The sequence below is a fragment of the Phyllobates terribilis genome, unplaced genomic scaffold (assembly GCF_046119375.1).
Source record: "Phyllobates terribilis strain yellow unplaced genomic scaffold, ASM4611937v1 Scaffold_1__5_contigs__length_1240528914, whole genome shotgun sequence".
NCBI classification, from domain to species: domain Eukaryota; kingdom Metazoa; phylum Chordata; class Amphibia; order Anura; family Dendrobatidae; genus Phyllobates; species Phyllobates terribilis.
In genome coordinates, this window is record NW_027362761.1 from 1,215,703,485 (window position 1) to 1,215,722,448 (window position 18,964).

General features: G+C 40.6%; 1 protein-coding gene across 3 annotated transcripts in view; it reads left to right on the forward strand.

Annotated features, from left to right (window-relative positions):
* LOC141164434 (shootin-1-like) overlaps window positions 1-18,964 on the forward strand; it is an 89,729-nt gene that overhangs the window by 25,514 nt on the left and 45,251 nt on the right. For 2 of the 3 annotated variants that reach the window (XM_073649649.1, XM_073649660.1), the window contains exons 9-14: window positions 11,153-11,299; window positions 11,550-11,703; window positions 11,902-12,058; window positions 13,846-13,907; window positions 14,788-14,879; window positions 16,010-16,072. In XM_073649649.1, coding sequence (XP_073505750.1) covers window positions 11,153-11,299; window positions 11,550-11,703; window positions 11,902-12,058; window positions 13,846-13,907; window positions 14,788-14,879; window positions 16,010-16,072 — 675 coding nt within the window. Of the gene's footprint in view, window positions 1-11,152; window positions 11,300-11,549; window positions 11,704-11,901; window positions 12,059-13,845; window positions 13,908-14,787; window positions 14,880-16,009; window positions 16,073-16,192; window positions 16,261-18,964 lie in introns of those variants that run through there. The other variant, XM_073649670.1, reaches the window with a different exon arrangement.

Genomic DNA, 18,964 nt, shown 5'->3' on the forward strand with positions numbered 1-18,964 from the left:
TTTCTCCTCTGAGGCGGGGGGTTCACTGGTCTGGTGACATTAGAGAACAGTCTCCTGAACTGATGGTCAGCAGATGGGTCAGTGCCGGAGCTTTCACCAGCCGCAGATGGGTCAGTGCCGGAGCTTTCACCAGCCGCAGGTGGATCAGTGCTGGAAATCTCCACCGCTGCTGGAGGATTAGTGCTGGAGCTCTCCCTAGCTCCATGATTACTGACACCTGACTGTGCTGCAACAACACCCAGATCTACTACTGATGGTTGCACAGTATTGTCTCCATTCACTGACATGGAGGGTTGAGAGTCCATTACCCCTGCAGTGTGGTCTCCATCCACTGACACACATGACATAGAGTCCATTACCACTGATTGCTGCACAGTATTGTCTCCAGTCACTGACATGGAGGGCTCAGAGTCCATTACCACTGCAGTGTGGTCTCCATCCACTGACATACATGACAGAGTCCATTACCACTGATTGCTGCACAGTATTGTCTCCAGTCACTGACATGGAGGGTTCAGAGTCCATTACCCCTGCAGTGTGGTCTCCATCCGCTGACATACATGACATAGAGTCCATCACCACTGATTGCTGCACAGTATTGTCTCCAGTCACTGACATGGAGGGCTCAGAGTCCATTACCCCTGCAGTGTGGTCTCCATCCACTGACACACATGACATAGAGTCCATTACCACTGATTGCTGCACAGTATTGTCTCCAGTCACTGACATGGAGGGCTCAGAGTCCATTACCACTGCAGTGTGGTCTCCATCCACTGACATACATGACAGAGTCCATCACCACTGATTGCTGCACAGTATTGTCTCCAGTCACTGACATGGAGGGCTCAGAGTCCATTACCTCTGCAGTGTGGTCTCCATCCGCTGACATACATGACATAGAGTCCATCACCACTGATTGCTGCACAGTATTGTCTCCAGTCACTGACATGGAGGGTTCAGAGTCCATTACCCCTGCAGTGTGGTCTCCATCCGCTGACATACATGACATAGAGTCCATCACCACTGATTGCTGCACAGTATTGTCTCCAGTCACTGACATGGAGGGCTCAGAGTCCATTACCCCTGCAGTGTGGTCTCCATCCACTGACATACATGACATAGAGTCCATCACCACTGATTGCTGCACAGTATTATCTCCAGTCACTGACATGGAGGGTTCAGAGTCCATTACCCCTGCAGTGTGGTCTCCATCCACTGACACACATGACATAGAGTCCATCACCACTGATTGCTGCACAGTATTATCTCCAGTCACTGACATGGAGGGTTCAGAGTCCATTACCACTGCAGTGTGGTCTCCATCCGCTGACACACATGACATAGAGTCCATCACCACTGATTGCTGCACAGTATTATCTCCAGTCACTGACATGGAGGGTTCAGAGTCCATTACCCCTGCAGTGTGGTCTCCATCCACTGACACACATGACATAGAGTCCATCACCACTGATTGCTGCACAGTATTATCTCCAGTCACTGACATGGAGGGCTCAGAGTCCATTACCACTGCAGTGTGGTCTCCATCCACTGACATACATGACATAGAGTCCATCACCACTGATTGCTGCACAGTATTATCTCCAGTCACTGACATGGGGGGCTCAGAGTCCATTACCCCTGCAGTGTGGTCTCCATCCACTGACATACATGACATAGAGTCCATCACCACTGATTGCTGCACAGTATTGTCTCCAGTCACTGACATGGAGGGTTCAGAGTCCATTACCCCTGCAGTGTGGTCTCCATCCACTGACACACATGACATAGAGTCCATCACCACTGATTGCTGCACAGTATTGTCTCCATTCACTGACATGGAGGGTTCAGAGTCCATTACCCCTGCAGTGTGGTCTCCATCCACTGACACACATGACATAGAGTCCATCACCACTGATTGCTGCACAGTATTATCTCCATTCACTGACATGGAGGGTTCAGAGTCCATTACCACTGCAGTGTGGTCTCCATCCACTGACACACATGACATAGAGTCCATCACCACTGATTGCTGCACAGTATTATCTCCATTCACTGACATGGAGGGCTCAGAGTCCATTACCCTGCAGTGTGGTCTCCATCCACTGACACACATGACATAGAGTCCATCACCACTGATTGCTGCACAGTATTATCTCCAGTCACTGACATGGAGGGTTCAGAGTCCATTACCCCTGCAGTGTGGTCTCCATCCGCTGACATACATGACATAGAGTCCATCACCACTGATTGCTGCACAGTATAGTCTCCATTCACTGACATGGAGGGCTCAGAGTCCATTACCCCTGCAGTGTGGTCTCCATCCACTAACACACATGACATAGAGTCCATCACCACTGATTGCTGCACAGTATTATCTCCAGTCACTGACATGGAGGGCTCAGAGTCCATTACCCTGCAGTGTGGTCTCCATCCACTGACACACATGACATAGAGTCCATCACCACTGATTACTGCACAGTATTATCTCCATTCACTGACATGGAGGGTTCAGAGTCCATTACCCCTGCAGTGTGGTCTCCATCCACTGACACACATGACATAGAGTCCATCACCACTGATTGCTGCACAGTATAGTCTCCATTCACTGACATGGAGGGTTCAGAGTCCATTACCCCTGCAGTGTGGTCTCCATCCACTGACACACATGACATAGAGTCCATCACCACTGATTGCTGCACAGTATAGTCTCCATTCACTGACATGGAGGGCTCAGAGTCCATTACCCCTGCAGTGTGGTCTCCATCCACTGACACACATGACATAGAGTCCATCACCACTGATTGCTGCACAGTATTATCTCCAGTCACTGACATGGAGGGTTCAGAGTCCATTACCCCTGCAGTGTGGTCTCCATCCACTGACACACATGACATAGAGTCCATCACCACTGATTGCTGCACAGTATTATCTCCAGTCACTGACATGGAGGGCTCAGAGTCCATTATAATATTTGTATTATCTGTTGCAGACAGACATTCACTAGCACCAGTGAGCGGGGTCTCACTCACAGCGCTGAGGGGGGTCTCACTCACAGTATCAGTACAGGGTGCACTTTCTTTCTCACTCTCAGCAGCTGAGCTCACTTCATTGCTGCATACAGAGGTCACTGCAGTTAACCCCTCGTTGGCTGGCACACTTTCCTCTACAGCACTTTCTGGTGTCTCGGACCCCTCACATTGTGCCCCTGATATCAGCGCTGCACTTCTCACTGGGCTTCCTTGCTCCACAATGCTGTACACAGCTTTATATTTAATGTCCTTATTCCCAATAAAGCGGTTTCTGCTCACAGTCTGGGCTCTGGATTCTTTTTTTTTTCTCTTTAGCCCAAGTCTCCTTTCTGGGCACAGAGTTTACACCTTTCTCCAGTTGTTCTTTCCTGATCAGCAGCTCTCGGCTGCAATCATCCAGACACTCGCACTTCATCAGTTTTACCTTAGGATCAGTCTCTTTCTTAATTTCTTCTTTTAGTTTGCTGATATGCAATTCCAGCTTAAATATACTTTGCCTTGTAACTTTAGCATTTAATCCTCCAACATAACAAGCAGGTTTAGAAGACTCACCAGCCACCATCTCCAGCTTTCCATTACCATCAGGTGCAGGCTGCAGGCCAGACTCCAGACCAGGGGCTTTCCCTGGATCATCAGCCCAGCTCCCCTCCCCTCCACCTGGGTCAGAAGCCTCCGCCCTGCTGAGAGCTCTCAAGCACACGTCTATCCTCTCCTATGGACAAGCATAGAACTACTATAATACTGCCCCCTATGTACAAGAATAGAACTACTATAATACTGCACCCTATGTACAAGAATATAACTACTATAATACTGCCCCCTATGTACAAGAATATAACTATTATAATACTGCCCCCTATGTACAAGAATATAACTACTATAATACTGCTCCTATGTACAAGAATATAACTACTATAATACTGCCCCTATGTACAAGAATATAACTATTATAATACTGCCTCCTATGTACAAGAATATAACTACTATAATACTGCTCCTATGTACAAGAATATAACTACTATAATACTGCTTCTATGTACAAGAATATAACTACTATAATACTGCTTCTATGTACAAGAATATAACTACTATAATACTGCTCCTATGTACAAGAATATAACTACTATAATACTGCCCCTATGTACAAGAATATAACTACTATAATACTGCCCCCTATGTACAAGAATATAACTACTATAATACTGCCTCCTATGTACAAGAATATAACTATTATAATACTGCCTCCTATGTACAAGAATATAACTACTATAATACTGCTCCTATGTACAAGAATATAACTACTATAATACTGCCCCTATGTACAAGAATATAACTACTATAATACTGCTCCTATGTACAAGAATATAACTACTATAATACTGCCCCCTATGTACAAGAATATAACTACTATAATACTGCCTCCTATGTACAAGAATATAACTATTGTAATACTGCCTCCTATGTACAAGAATATAACTGCTATAATACTGCCCCTATGTACAAGAATATAACTACTATAATACTTCCTCCTATGTACAAGAATATAACTACTATAATACTGCCCCCTATGTACAAGAATATAACTACTATAATACTGCCTCCTATGTACAAGAATATAACTACTATAATACTGCCCCCTATGTACAAGCATATAACTACTATAATACTGCCCCTATGTACAAGAATATAACTACTATAATACTGCTCCTATGTACAAGAATATAACTACTATAATACTGCTCCCTATGTACAAGAATATAACTACTATAATACTGCCCCCTATGTACAAGAATATAACTACTATAATACTGCTCCCTATGTACAAGAATATAACTACTATAATACTGCCCCTATGTACAAGAATATAACTATTATAATACTGCTCCCTATGTACAAGAATAAAACTACTATAATACTGCCCCTATATACAAGAATATAACTACTATAATACTGCCCCCTATGTACAAGAATAAAACTACTATAATACTGCCCCTATATACAAGAATATAACTACTATAATACTGCCCCCTATGTACAAGAATATTACTACTATAATACTGCTCCTATATACAAGAATATAACTACTATAATACTGCTCCTATGTACAAGAATATAACTACTATAATACTGCCCCTATGTACAAGAATATAACTACTATAATACTACTCCTATATACAAGAATATAACTACTATAATACTGCTCCTATGTACAAGAATATAACTACTATAATACTGCCCCCTATGTACAAGAATATAACTACTATAATACTGCCCCTATGTACAAGAATATAACTGCTAGAATACTACTCCTATATACAAGAATATAACTACTATAATACTGCTCACTATGTACAAGAAAATAACTACTATAATACTGCTCCTATGTACAGGAATATAACTACTATAATATTGCCTCCTATGTACAAGAATATAACTACTATAATACTACTCCTATATACAAGAATATAACTACTATAATACTGCTCCTATGTACAAGAATATAACTACTATAATACTGCCTCCTATGTACAAGAATATAACTACTATAATACTACTCCTATATACAAGAATATAACTACTATAATACTGCTCCTATGTACAAGAATATAACTACTATAATACTGCCTCCTATGTACAAGAATATAACTACTATAATACTACTCCTATATACAAGAATATAACTACTATAATAATGCTCCCTAAGTACAAGAATATAACTACTATAATACTGCCCCTATGTACAAGAATATAACTACTATAATACTGCCTCTGTGTGCAAGAATATAACTACTATAATACTGCTCCCTAAGTACAAGAATATAACTACTATAATACTGCCCCTATGTACAGGAATATAACTACTATAATACAGCCCCTATGTACAGGAATATAACTACTATAATACAGCCCCTATGTACAGGAATATAACTACTATAATACTGCTCCTATGTACAAGAATATAACTACTATAATACTGCCCCCTATGTACAAGAATATAACTACTATAATACTACTCCTATATACAAGAATATAACTACTATAATACTGCTCCTATGTACAAGAATATAACTACTATAATACTGCCTCCTATGTACAAGAATATAACTACTATAATACTACTCCTATATACAAGAATATAACTACTATAATACTGCTCCTATGTACAAGAATATAACTACTATAATACTGCCTCCTATGTACAAGAATATAACTACTATAATACTACTCCTATATACAAGAATATAACTACTATAATACTGCCCCCTATGTACAAGAATATAACTACTATAATACTGCCCCTATGTACAAGAATATAACTACTATAATACTGCCTCTGTGTGCAAGAATATAATTACTATAATACTGCCCCCTATGTACAAGAATATAACTACTATAATACTGCCCTCTATGTACAAGAATATAACTACTATAATACTGCTCCCTAAGTACAAGAATATAACTACTATAATACTGCCCCTATGTACAGGAATATAACTACTATAATACAGCCCCTATGTACAGGAATATAACTACTATAATACAGCCCCTATGTACAGGAATCTAACTACTATAATACTGCTCCTATGTACAAGAATATAACTACTATAATACTGCCCCCTATGTACAAGAATATAACTACTATAATACTACTCCTATATACAAGAATATAACTACTATAATACTGCTCCTATGTACAAGAATATAACTACTATAATACTGCCTCCTATGTACAAGAATATAACTACTATAATACTACTCCTATATACAAGAATATAACTACTATAATACTGCTCCTATGTACAAGAATATAACTACTATAATACTGCCTCCTATGTACAAGAATATAACTACTATAATACTACTCCTATATACAAGAATATAACTACTATAATACTGCCCTCTATGTACAAGAATATAACTACTATAATACTGCTCCCTAAGTACAAGAATATAACTACTATAATACCGCCTCTATGTACAGGAATATAACTACTATAATACAGCCCCTATGTACAAGAATATAACTGGTATAATACTGCTCCTATGTACAAGAATATAACTACTATAATACTGCTCCTATGTACAAGAATATAACTACTATAATACTGCCCCCTATGTACAAGAATATAACTACTATAATACTGCCTCCTATGTACAAGAATATAACTATTGTAATACTGCCTCCTATGTACAAGAATATAACTGCTATAATACTGCCCCTATGTACAAGAATATAACTACTATAATACTGCCCCTTATGTACAAGAATATAACTATTATAATACTGCCTCCTGTGTACAAGAATATAACTACTATAATACTGCCCCCTATGTACAAGAATATAACTACTATAATACTGCTCCTATGTACAAGAATATAACTACTATAATACTGCCCCCTATGTACAAGAAAATAACTACTATAATACTGCCCCCTATGTACAAGAATATAACTACTATAATACTGCTCCTATGTACAAGAATATAACTACTATAATACTCCCCCTATGTACAAGAATATAACTACTATAATACTTCCTCCTATGTACAAGAATATAACTACTATAATACTGCCCCCTATGTACAAGAATATAACTACTATAATACTGCCTCCTATGTACAAGAATATAACTACTATAATACTGCCCCCTATGTACAAGCATATAACTACTATAATACTGCCCCTATGTACAAGAATATTACTACTATAATACTGCCCCCTATGTACAAGAATATAACTACTATAATACTGCTCCCTATGTACAAGAATATAACTACTATAATACTGCCCCTATGTACAAGAATATAACTATTATAATACTGCTCCCTATGTACAAGAATAAAACTACTATAATACTGCCCCTATATACAAGAATATAACTACTATAATACTGCCCCCTATGTACAAGAATATTACTACTATAATACTGCTCCTATATACAAGAATATAACTACTATAATACTGCTCCTATGTACAAGAATATAACTACTATAATACTGCCCCTATGTACAAGAATATAACTACTATAATACTACTCCTATATACAAGAATATAACTACTATAATACTGCTCCTATGTACAAGAATATAACTACTATAATACTGCTCCTATGTACAAGAATATAACTACTATAATACTGCTCCTATGTACAAGAATATAACTACTATAATACTACTCCTATATACAAGAATATAACTACTATAATACTGCTCCTATGTACAAGAATATAACTACTATAATACTTCCTCCTATGTACAAGAATATAACTACTATAATACTGCCCCCTATGTACAAGAATATAACTACTATAATACTGCCTCCTATGTACAAGAATATAACTATTGTAATACTGCCTCCTATGTACAAGAATATAACTATTGTAATACTGCCTCCTATGTACAAGAATATAACTGCTATAATACTGCCCCTTATGTACAAGAATATAACTATTATAATACTGCCTCCTGTGTACAAGAATATAACTACTATAATACTGCTCCTATGTACAAGAATATAACTACTATAATACTGCCCCCTATGTACAAGAATATAACTACTATAATACTGCCTCCTATGTACAAGAATATAACTATTGTAATACTGCCTCCTATGTACAAGAATATAACTGCTATAATACTGCCCCTATGTACAAGAATATAACTACTATAATACTGCCCCTTATGTACAAGAATATAACTATTATAATACTGCCTCCTGTGTACAAGAATATAACTACTATAATACTGCCCCCTATGTACAAGAATATAACTACTATAATACTGCTCCTATGTACAAGAATATAACTACTATAATACTGCCCCCTATGTACAAGAAAATAACTACTATAATACTGCCCCCTATGTACAAGAATATAACTACTATAATACTGCTCCTATGTACAAGAATATAACTACTATAATACTCCCCCTATGTACAAGAATATAACTACTATAATACTTCCTCCTATGTACAAGAATATAACTACTATAATACTGCCCCCTATGTACAAGAATATAACTACTATAATACTGCCTCCTATGTACAAGAATATAACTACTATAATACTGCCCCCTATGTACAAGCATATAACTACTATAATACTGCCCCTATGTACAAGAATATTACTACTATAATACTGCCCCCTATGTACAAGAATATAACTACTATAATACTGCTCCCTATGTACAAGAATATAACTACTATAATACTGCTCCTATATACAAGAATATAACTACTATAATACTGCCCCCTATGTACAAGAAAATAACTACTATAATACTGCCCCCTATGTACAAGAATATAACTACTATAATACTGCTCCTATGTACAAGAATATAACTACTATAATACTGCCCCCTATGTACAAGAAAATAACTACTATAATACTGCCCCCTATGTACAAGAATATAACTACTATAATACTGCTCCTATGTACAAGAATATAACTACTATAATACTCCCCCTATGTACAAGAATATAACTACTATAATACTTCCTCCTATGTACAAGAATATAACTACTATAATACTGCCCCCTATGTACAAGAATATAACTACTATAATACTGCCTCCTATGTACAAGAATATAACTACTATAATACTGCCCCCTATGTACAAGCATATAACTACTATAATACTGCCCCTATGTACAAGAATATTACTACTATAATACTGCCCCCTATGTACAAGAATATAACTACTATAATACTGCTCCCTATGTACAAGAATATAACTACTATAATACTGCCCCTATGTACAAGAATATAACTATTATAATACTGCTCCCTATGTACAAGAATAAAACTACTATAATACTGCCCCTATATACAAGAATATAACTACTATAATACTGCCCCCTATGTACAAGAATATTACTACTATAATACTGCTCCTATATACAAGAATATAACTACTATAATACTGCTCCTATGTACAAGAATATAACTACTATAATACTGCCCCTATGTACAAGAATATAACTACTATAATACTACTCCTATATACAAGAATATAACTACTATAATACTGCTCCTATGTACAAGAATATAACTACTATAATACTGCTCCTATGTACAAGAATATAACTACTATAATACTGCCCCTATGTACAAGAATATAACTACTATAATACTACTCCTATATACAAGAATATAACTACTATAATACTGCTCCTATGTACAAGAATATAACTACTATAATACTGCCCCCTATGTACAAGAATATAACTACTATAATACTGCCCCTATGTACAAGAATATAACTGCTAGAATACTACTCCTATATACAAGAATATAACTACTATAATACTGCTCACTATGTACAAGAAAATAACTACTATAATACTGCTCCTATGTACAGGAATATAACTACTATAATATTGCCTCCTATGTACAAGAATATAACTACTATAATACTACTCCTATATACAAGAATATAACTACTATAATACTGCTCCTATGTACAAGAATATAACTACTATAATACTGGTCCCTATGTACAAGAATATAACTACTATAATACTACTCCTATATACAAGAATATAACTACTATAATACTGCTCCTGTGTACAAGAATATAACTACTATAATACTGCCTCCTATGTACAAGAATATAACTACTATAATACTGCTCCTATGTACAAGAATATAACTACTATAATACTGGTCCCTATGTACAAGAATATAACTACTATAATACTACTCCTATATACAAGAATATAACTACTATAATACTGCTCCTATGTACAAGAATATAACTACTATAATACTACTCCTATATACAAGAATATAACTACTATAATACTGCCCTCTATGTACAAGATTATAACTACTATAATACTGCTCCCTAAGTACAAGAATATAACTACTATAATACCGCCTCTATGTACAGGAATATAACTACTATAATACAGCCCCTATGTACAGGAATATAACTACTATAATACTGCTCCTATGTACAAGAATATAACTACTATAATACTGCTCCTATGAATAGGAATATATCAAATAATTTACCATATTAATGTATCTCCTCACAAATAGACACTTTAGAGTGATGACACCAGACACGTAGAGACTTGCTTGTGGGTGGACTTTCATCCATCATATCTTCTTTCTTTCTCAGGTTCTAAAAGAACAGAAAGTAATTTCCCGGCAGAGCATGATCCTAATGCAGAATGTGCAACCCAACGAGATGCTGCTGAAAGCTCTGGATGACGTTCGCTCGTTGACCACAGCTCTGGAGGTCACCAAGCAAGAAATGCAGACAAAGGTGATTGTTGATCTTGGTAGCACATACACATGCCGACTGATGGACATCCTGCTCTGCCACATCTTCCAGGACTGTTGATCTTGGTCTCAGAGGACTAAAACATGTCTCAATATGAATGAGTTAACTAATCTTCTACAATATAAGAGGACACTCAACCAAGAATGGGCAGACTCTACAAACAAGTGTTTGGTGACCTGGTTGGGTTGGAATACGAGTAAAATCTGTTTGTGCCCTTCCTTATTTTTGACAGGTAGCAAGCTTAGAGTTGGAGTTATCGGAAAGGCCAACCCAAGAGGAATTACTCACCATCAATGAAAGCTTGAATATCGTAAAGACAGAAAAAAGTCAGCTAGTAGAAGAGCTGGAGGTGATGAAGGAGAAGTGCACACAACTGGAAGAAAGAGGTATGGAGACCACCAGTGTTCATCTAATATGTCCTCCAGAAAGCTAGATCTACCAGAGACCCATTTGACATTTATCCAGTGATGGGTCTCTAGCTTCTTCTGGAGTGAAACGCAACACAATGTGGCATTCATAAGGATGGAATGACCAGGTCTTGGCATGGACAGCATTTTCTCAATGAGCGATGTGTTTAATTGTAGTTAAAGCCCTGGAAGAAGAACTACAGAAAAAGGAGACATCGGCCATCTCAATGGATGACGAATCTGTGGTGGCAGCACCTGTCTCACTGCCGGCATCTCCTCCTCCCCCACCGCCACCACCTCCACCTGCCTTCCCTCTTATCAAGGCTCCTGAAGAGTAAGGCTCTACCATGTTGGGTCCTGGAATTGGCAGTATTGTTTGGGGTCTTCAGAGATGTGGGAACTCATAAAAGCTCCACATTTGGCCTATATCTTCTCAAGACACACTCTACTTCTGAGTGTCTTGGGATCTTCTGTGGTTCCTTATTTTTATCTCAATCTTAGTATCCACTGTGTACGTCACATGCATTAAGGATGGTTTTACATTGATCATGTGCATTGCACTGATGACTATGTCCAGGTCTAAATTACCTAATAAAGGGATTCATGAGGAACCCTCGACGGAGACATTCAGTATAATGGAGCAGATAGAGTTACCATTTTGTGTCCAAAGTGACTCCATCCACCCCATTGTACTGAATGGCTTCATCAGGGCTTCGATGGGGGATTCTGTCTCAATCCTTTACTTGGTGTTTTTGATAAATATCAGCTAAGCATAATGGTGACTGTCAGGTATTCCACAGAGACGACACCGGGGAGATCCCACAATATCTCACCGTGCCGTCACTCTGTCAGGATTTCGTCAGATCCACGAGCACACGGTCCTCACTACTCACTACGGAGGTATCAGCGAATGACCAGTGAGCATATGGCATCACACCTCTGGATTCTAACGCATGGAATATGTGTTTACACCCTCCGTATGGTCACTCTCAGCTTCACGATAGCCCGATCATTAATATTATTCGCTGCCACCACCATCCAGATTTGAAATATAATACAGGCCTGGCCGGACGCCTGCATTCTGGTAGTGTATGTATGTAGTGTATGTATTACGTTTTATATTTAATCCAAAAGGGAGGCAGTGTTTAGGAAAAATATATAAAAGATTTTACAAAAGGAGACAATACAATACATAAGCAGTTACACAAAATAATAAGGATTAAAGAAGAGACTTACTATAAGATAACTGAGACCATTCAATTTAGGTGAAGGAGGGGCTCTCCGATTTGTTTTGAACGTTATTGAACGTGACCCTTTGCTTATAGTATCTATACCCCCCCTGGCAATGAGTATGGATCAATCTTCAGTTGGCTCTTTTATGCCTAAGGGGAGATCTGCCCACACACCCCTGTGGTGACATTACGTGTGCTCGGGCTCCACCCTTCATGTTTTTATTAAAATAACTAACTTCCGTGATAACTTAACCCTGGTTGCTCGCAGAAGCTTGCAAGCATCGCCATTTTTTCCGTTATGAATTTACCTTTGCGTGGTGACCAAGCGTGGTGTATTTGCGACCAGTTATTCTGGTGCTTTTGCGCTACAGCTCCACGGAGGGGTTTACAGCGACAGGAAAATATCCCTCTCGTTCCCTAGCTGACCCTGTCACTAAAAATAATGATCCCATCATTATCGGATGTATGGAACTTTAGTTATTTCATATTTCGTTTTCGGCTCCGAAGAGTCTGGAGACTTTTGTTAAACTCTCTTTGAAGCCCTGGGAATGAAATTTCAACAGGTATCTGTAGATTTATCACAAGCCTGCTTCTAATTGTCCCCTGCCTTTGCCAGGGGAAATCGACTCACCTTTTAAGTAGGTTGGTGGCACCTATCTTGCTTGCATTTGTGTACAAGGCCTTACTCAGGAGGGTGTTAATTGGGGTTTTGTGCTGAGATTTACATGGAGACGGCTCTTGTCTTGTGACAAAGGTGGATAAGGGAGGGGTGAAGAGGGGCTTGGGAGAAAGACTTCTTATTATCTATGACGGGGGGGGGGGAGAAAGAATATTTTCAATATTTCCCTGACAGTGACATATTGTTAAAGAATAATCTTTTCTTGAACAGCCCCTTGGCATTAATAAAACAGAGGCGAGGACAGCGCTCGGCAGAGACATCACCGGTGACTGGTAAGCAACGATTGCTTTGGAAAATTTATGGTGGTGGTCAATATGTGACCTGTATGGACCATGTGCGCGGTGGGGGGGAGAGAAACTGTTCCTACAAAGCTGGAGCTACAATTGTCCATACTGTCTTGTGCTGACGATTAAGATTTCCCTTCACTGGAGCTGAGGGGCCGCGGCCGCCCCCTGATAACAAACCCATAGCATTATCCTCCTCCACCATCAGTCAGGGGGTAACGTCCTCCTGGAATCACCAAACCCAGACTCCCTCATCAGACGCAGATAGAGATGTGCGATCCGTCACTGCACAGAACACGTCTCCTCCAGAGTCCAGTGGTGGCGGCTTTACACCACTCCATCCGACGCTCTGCATTGTGCTTGGTGATGTACGGCTGCATGCAGCTGCTCGGCCATGAAGCTCCTGGTGGGGACGCAGTGTTTGTGCTGATACCAGAGGAGATCTGGGACTCTGCAGTTATGGGGTCAGCAGAGCGGTGGTGACTTTTCTGCCCTCTGCTCCTCAGCATTCGGCCCCCCACTCTGTGACGTTACGGGGTCTCCACTGCTGCAGTTCCCTCCACTTCTCAATAATATCAGGTGATGGGGGAAGATCCAGGAGGAAGAAATGTTACTCATCAGGGGGCCGGAGGTTATACACCGGGGTGCAAGGGGTCGGATGTTATACATTGGGTGCGAGGGGCCAGATGATATGTATTGGGGGGGCAATGGGGCTGGATGTAGAATCTGAAATGCAGTGATTCAGATGCACATCCTGATGACGGTCTCCATACAGTGTCTGTGATGTTAGAGGGTTGGTGCCTCTTGCGGGGGATGTCTGTACTGTGCCCTAGCAGCCTCACTATTCTCTATCCCGCTGATATGGCAGGTGACCCTGATGTCAGAGCGGACGCAGTGCGGGAAATGATGGAAAGAATTAAGACTGGAGTGATATTGAGACCGGCTCGGAATAACAAAAAGGTTCATCTGCATTATTATCTCCTCTCTCCACAATCTAATAATCATAGCTAATAATAATAACCAATCAGTGTCACATACCCAAATTCTTCAAAATAGCGGATCTGATCCATTCATTTTTGTCGCAAAATAAAAAAACTTTTTTTTAAAGACTTTTACTTTATTTGAAACTTTTTTTATAGTAAAAAGTTGCAAGTGTCTCAAAAAACTTTCAGGCGTACATAAAAACAATCCAGGGGGACTTGCATAACAAAAAATGTTGCTGCTTTTTAAAAAAAAAATCATAATTAATAAATTGTCGTCAGGAAACATTGAGGTAACAAATACCACGCCGCATTGGCGAACAAAAAAATATTAGACTTTAAAATAAAAAAAAGAGAAAATTAAAAGAAGAATTTTCTGCAAATCAAAAAACAGACTAAAAACACAAAAAACTAGACAAAAAAATGCATTAATGAATCGGACCCTCAATACAGAACTTTTTTTGGAGAAGGGCGTCTCCTCTGCTTTGGTAAACAAGGTGCCCGTCCTTCCTGTAAGACCAGTCCGACCGGACAGACTGATTTCCAATGATACTCTGCCTATGGGGGTAATTTATCCATAGCCATCAGTCTGTCTCACAATAGGGTGGTGCCGGGGGGCTGACAGTCCTCCGTCTGGCTGCCTTAGTAATCACACTTCTGCATAGTAATTTTGCTCTAATCCAGGGATAATGGACCATTATTGGTTCTTTATTCTGAAATATTCCTGATAATTGTCACTCATAGAAAAGTATAAAAAAAAAAATGTATCAATTACAGAACCACCAGAAAAGCAAACTAAAAAAAAAAAAATTTTACCAAAATTTTGGAAAGGGGTAATCAACATTTCTTTACAATTATTTTCCGGATTGGGACACGTCATAGACATTGGTCCGGAGTTTGGATTAGACATATTGGTGGGGGTCTTACCAAACCTAAAATGTATCAACCACTAGGAAGACAAACTTAAAAAAAAAAATTACCAAAATTTTGAAATGGGACAATCAACATTTGGACATGTCATAGAGACAGGTTTTGATCTGAGATATTGGTGGTGTTTTTTTTTACTGGCAGCTACAATTTTCTAATTTCCTGATACTTTTGCTCCGGCAGGATCAGGCTGCGGCGGCCAGCAAGCGTAAGAGCGTCATCTGTCAGCTCCAAGGAATATTGATGGTGAGTGCGAACTGAAGGTGATTGATATATCTGCTGTATCGGGGCAGACGGACACTATCCACGGTAGTCAATGTCCATCAACTCCGACAGCAGAGTCTAAAATACTCCCTCTTTTTGTAGCAGTGGGGATGTGTTCACACCACCGCCCCATTCATTGCCTGAGAAAGCCAAGCCCTATCCATGAACAGATGGGTGGAGAGCATGGAAGGCGCCATTCTGACTGAGCATTTAACAACTCCAAGATTGGAGGGTCCCAGAAGACCTGAGGAAAAGTGCAAAGTTTCAATGTTGGGAGTGTCCCTTTAAGAGCTCGCACTCATCTGCTTAAATAAAATCGCTCCGATGTTCTTCCTGAAAAGTCAGATGAGTGTCATGCGAGTACATTGCAATGTTTCTCACCTAGCATCCGTATGACATCTGTATGGCATCCGTATGACATCTGTATGACATCTGTATGGCATCTGTATGGCATCCGTATGGCATCTGTATAGCATCCGTATGGCATCTGTATGGCATCTGTATGGCATCCGTGTGGCATCTGTATGGCATCCGTGTGGCATCCGTATGGCATCTGTATGGCATCTGTATGGCATCCGTGTGGCATCTGTATGGCATCCGTGTGGCATCTGTATGGCATCCGTGTGGCATCTGTATGGCATCCGTGTGGCATCCATGTGGCATCTGTATGGCATCTGTATGGCATCCGTGTGGCATCTGTATGGCATCTGTATGGCATCCGTGTGGCATCTGTATGGCATCTGTATGGCATCTGTATGGCATCCATGTGGCATCTGTATGGCATCCGTGTGGCATCTGTATAGCATCCGTGTGGCATCTGTATGGCATCTGTATGGCATCTGTATGGCATCCGTGTGGCATCTGTATGGCATCTGTATGGCATCCGTGTGGCATCTGTGTGGCATCTGTATGGCATCTGTATGGCATCCGTGTGGCATCTGTATGGCATCCGTGTGGCATCTGTATGGCATCTGTATAGCATCCGTATGGCATCTGTATGGCATCTGTATGGCATCCATGTGGCATCCGTATGGCATCCGTATGGCATCGGTATAGCATCCATATGGCATCCGTATGGCATCTGTATGGCATCCGTATGGCATCTGAATGGCATCTGAATGGCATCTGTATGGCATCTGTATGGCATCCATGTGGCATCTGTATGGCATCTGTATGGCATCTGTATGGCATCCGTGTGGCATCTGTATGGCATCTGTATGGCATCCATGTGGCATCTGTATGGCATCTGTATGGCATCTGTATGGCATCCATGTGGCATCTGTATGGCATCCGTGTGGCATCTGTATGGCATCCGTGTGGCATCTGTATGGCATCTGTATGGCATCTGTATGGCATCCATGTGGCATCTGTATGGCATCCGTGTGGCATCTGTATGGCATCCATGTGGCATCCGTATGGCATCCGTATGGCATCCGTATAGCATCCGTATGGCATCTGTATGGCATCCATATGGCATCTGTATGGCATCTGTATGGCATCCGTGTGGCATCCGTATGGCATCTGTATGGCATCCGTGTGGCATCCGTGTGGCATCTGTATGGCATCTGTATGGCATCTGTATGGCATCCGTGTGGCATCTGTATGGCATCCGTGTGGCATCTGTATGGCATCTGTATGGCATCCGTGTGGCATCTGTATGGCATCTGTATAGCATCCGTATGGCATCTGTATGGCATCTGTATGGCATCCATGTGGCATCCGTATGGCATCTGTATAGCATCCGTATGGCATCTGTATGGCATCTGTATAGCATCCGTATGGCATCTGTATAGCATCCGTATGGCATCTGTATGGCATCTGTATGGCGTCCGTGTGGCATCTGTATGGCATCCGTGTGGCATCTGTATGGCATCTGTATGGCATCTGTATGGCATCCGTGTGGCATCTGTATGGCATCCATGTGGCATCCATGTGGCATCTGTATGGCATCTGTATGGCATCCGTGTGGCATCTGTATGGCATCTGTATGGCATCCGTGTGGCATCTGTATGGCATCTGTATGGCATCCATGTGGCATCTGTATGGCATCCGTGTGGCATCTGTATAGCATCCGTGTGGCATCTGTATGGCATCTGTATGGCATCTGTATGGCATCCGTGTGGCATCTGTATGGCATCCGTGTGGCATCTGTATGGCATCTGTATGGCATCCGTGTGGCATCTGTGTGGCATCTGTATGGCATCTGTATGGCATCCGTGTGGCATCTGTATGGCATCCGTGTGGCATCTGTATGGCATCTGTATAGCATCCGTATGGCATCTGTATGGCATCTGTATGGCATCCATGTGGCATCCGTATGGCATCCGTATGGCATCGGTATAGCATCCATATGGCATCCGTATGGCATCTGTATGGCATCCGTATGGCATCCGTATGGCATCTGTATGGCATCTGAATGGCATCTGAATGGCATCTGAATGGCATCTGTATGGCATCTGTATGGCATCCATGTGGCATCTGTATGGCATCTGTATGGCATCTGTATGGCATCCGTGTGGCATCTGTATGGCATCTGTATGGCATCCATGTGGCATCTGTATGGCATCTGTATGGCATCCGTGTGGCATCTGTATGGCATCCGTGTGGCATCTGTATGGCATCTGTATGGCATCTGTATGGCATCCATGTGGCATCTGTATGGCATCCGTGTGGCATCTGTATGGCATCCATGTGGCATCCGTATGGCATCCGTATGGCATCCGTATAGCATCCGTATGGCATCTGTATGGCATCTGTATGGCATCCATATGGCATCTGTATGGCATCTGTATGGCATCTGTATGGCATCCGTGTGGCATCCGTATGGCATCTGTATGGCATCCGTGTGGCATCCGTGTGGCATCTGTATGGCAT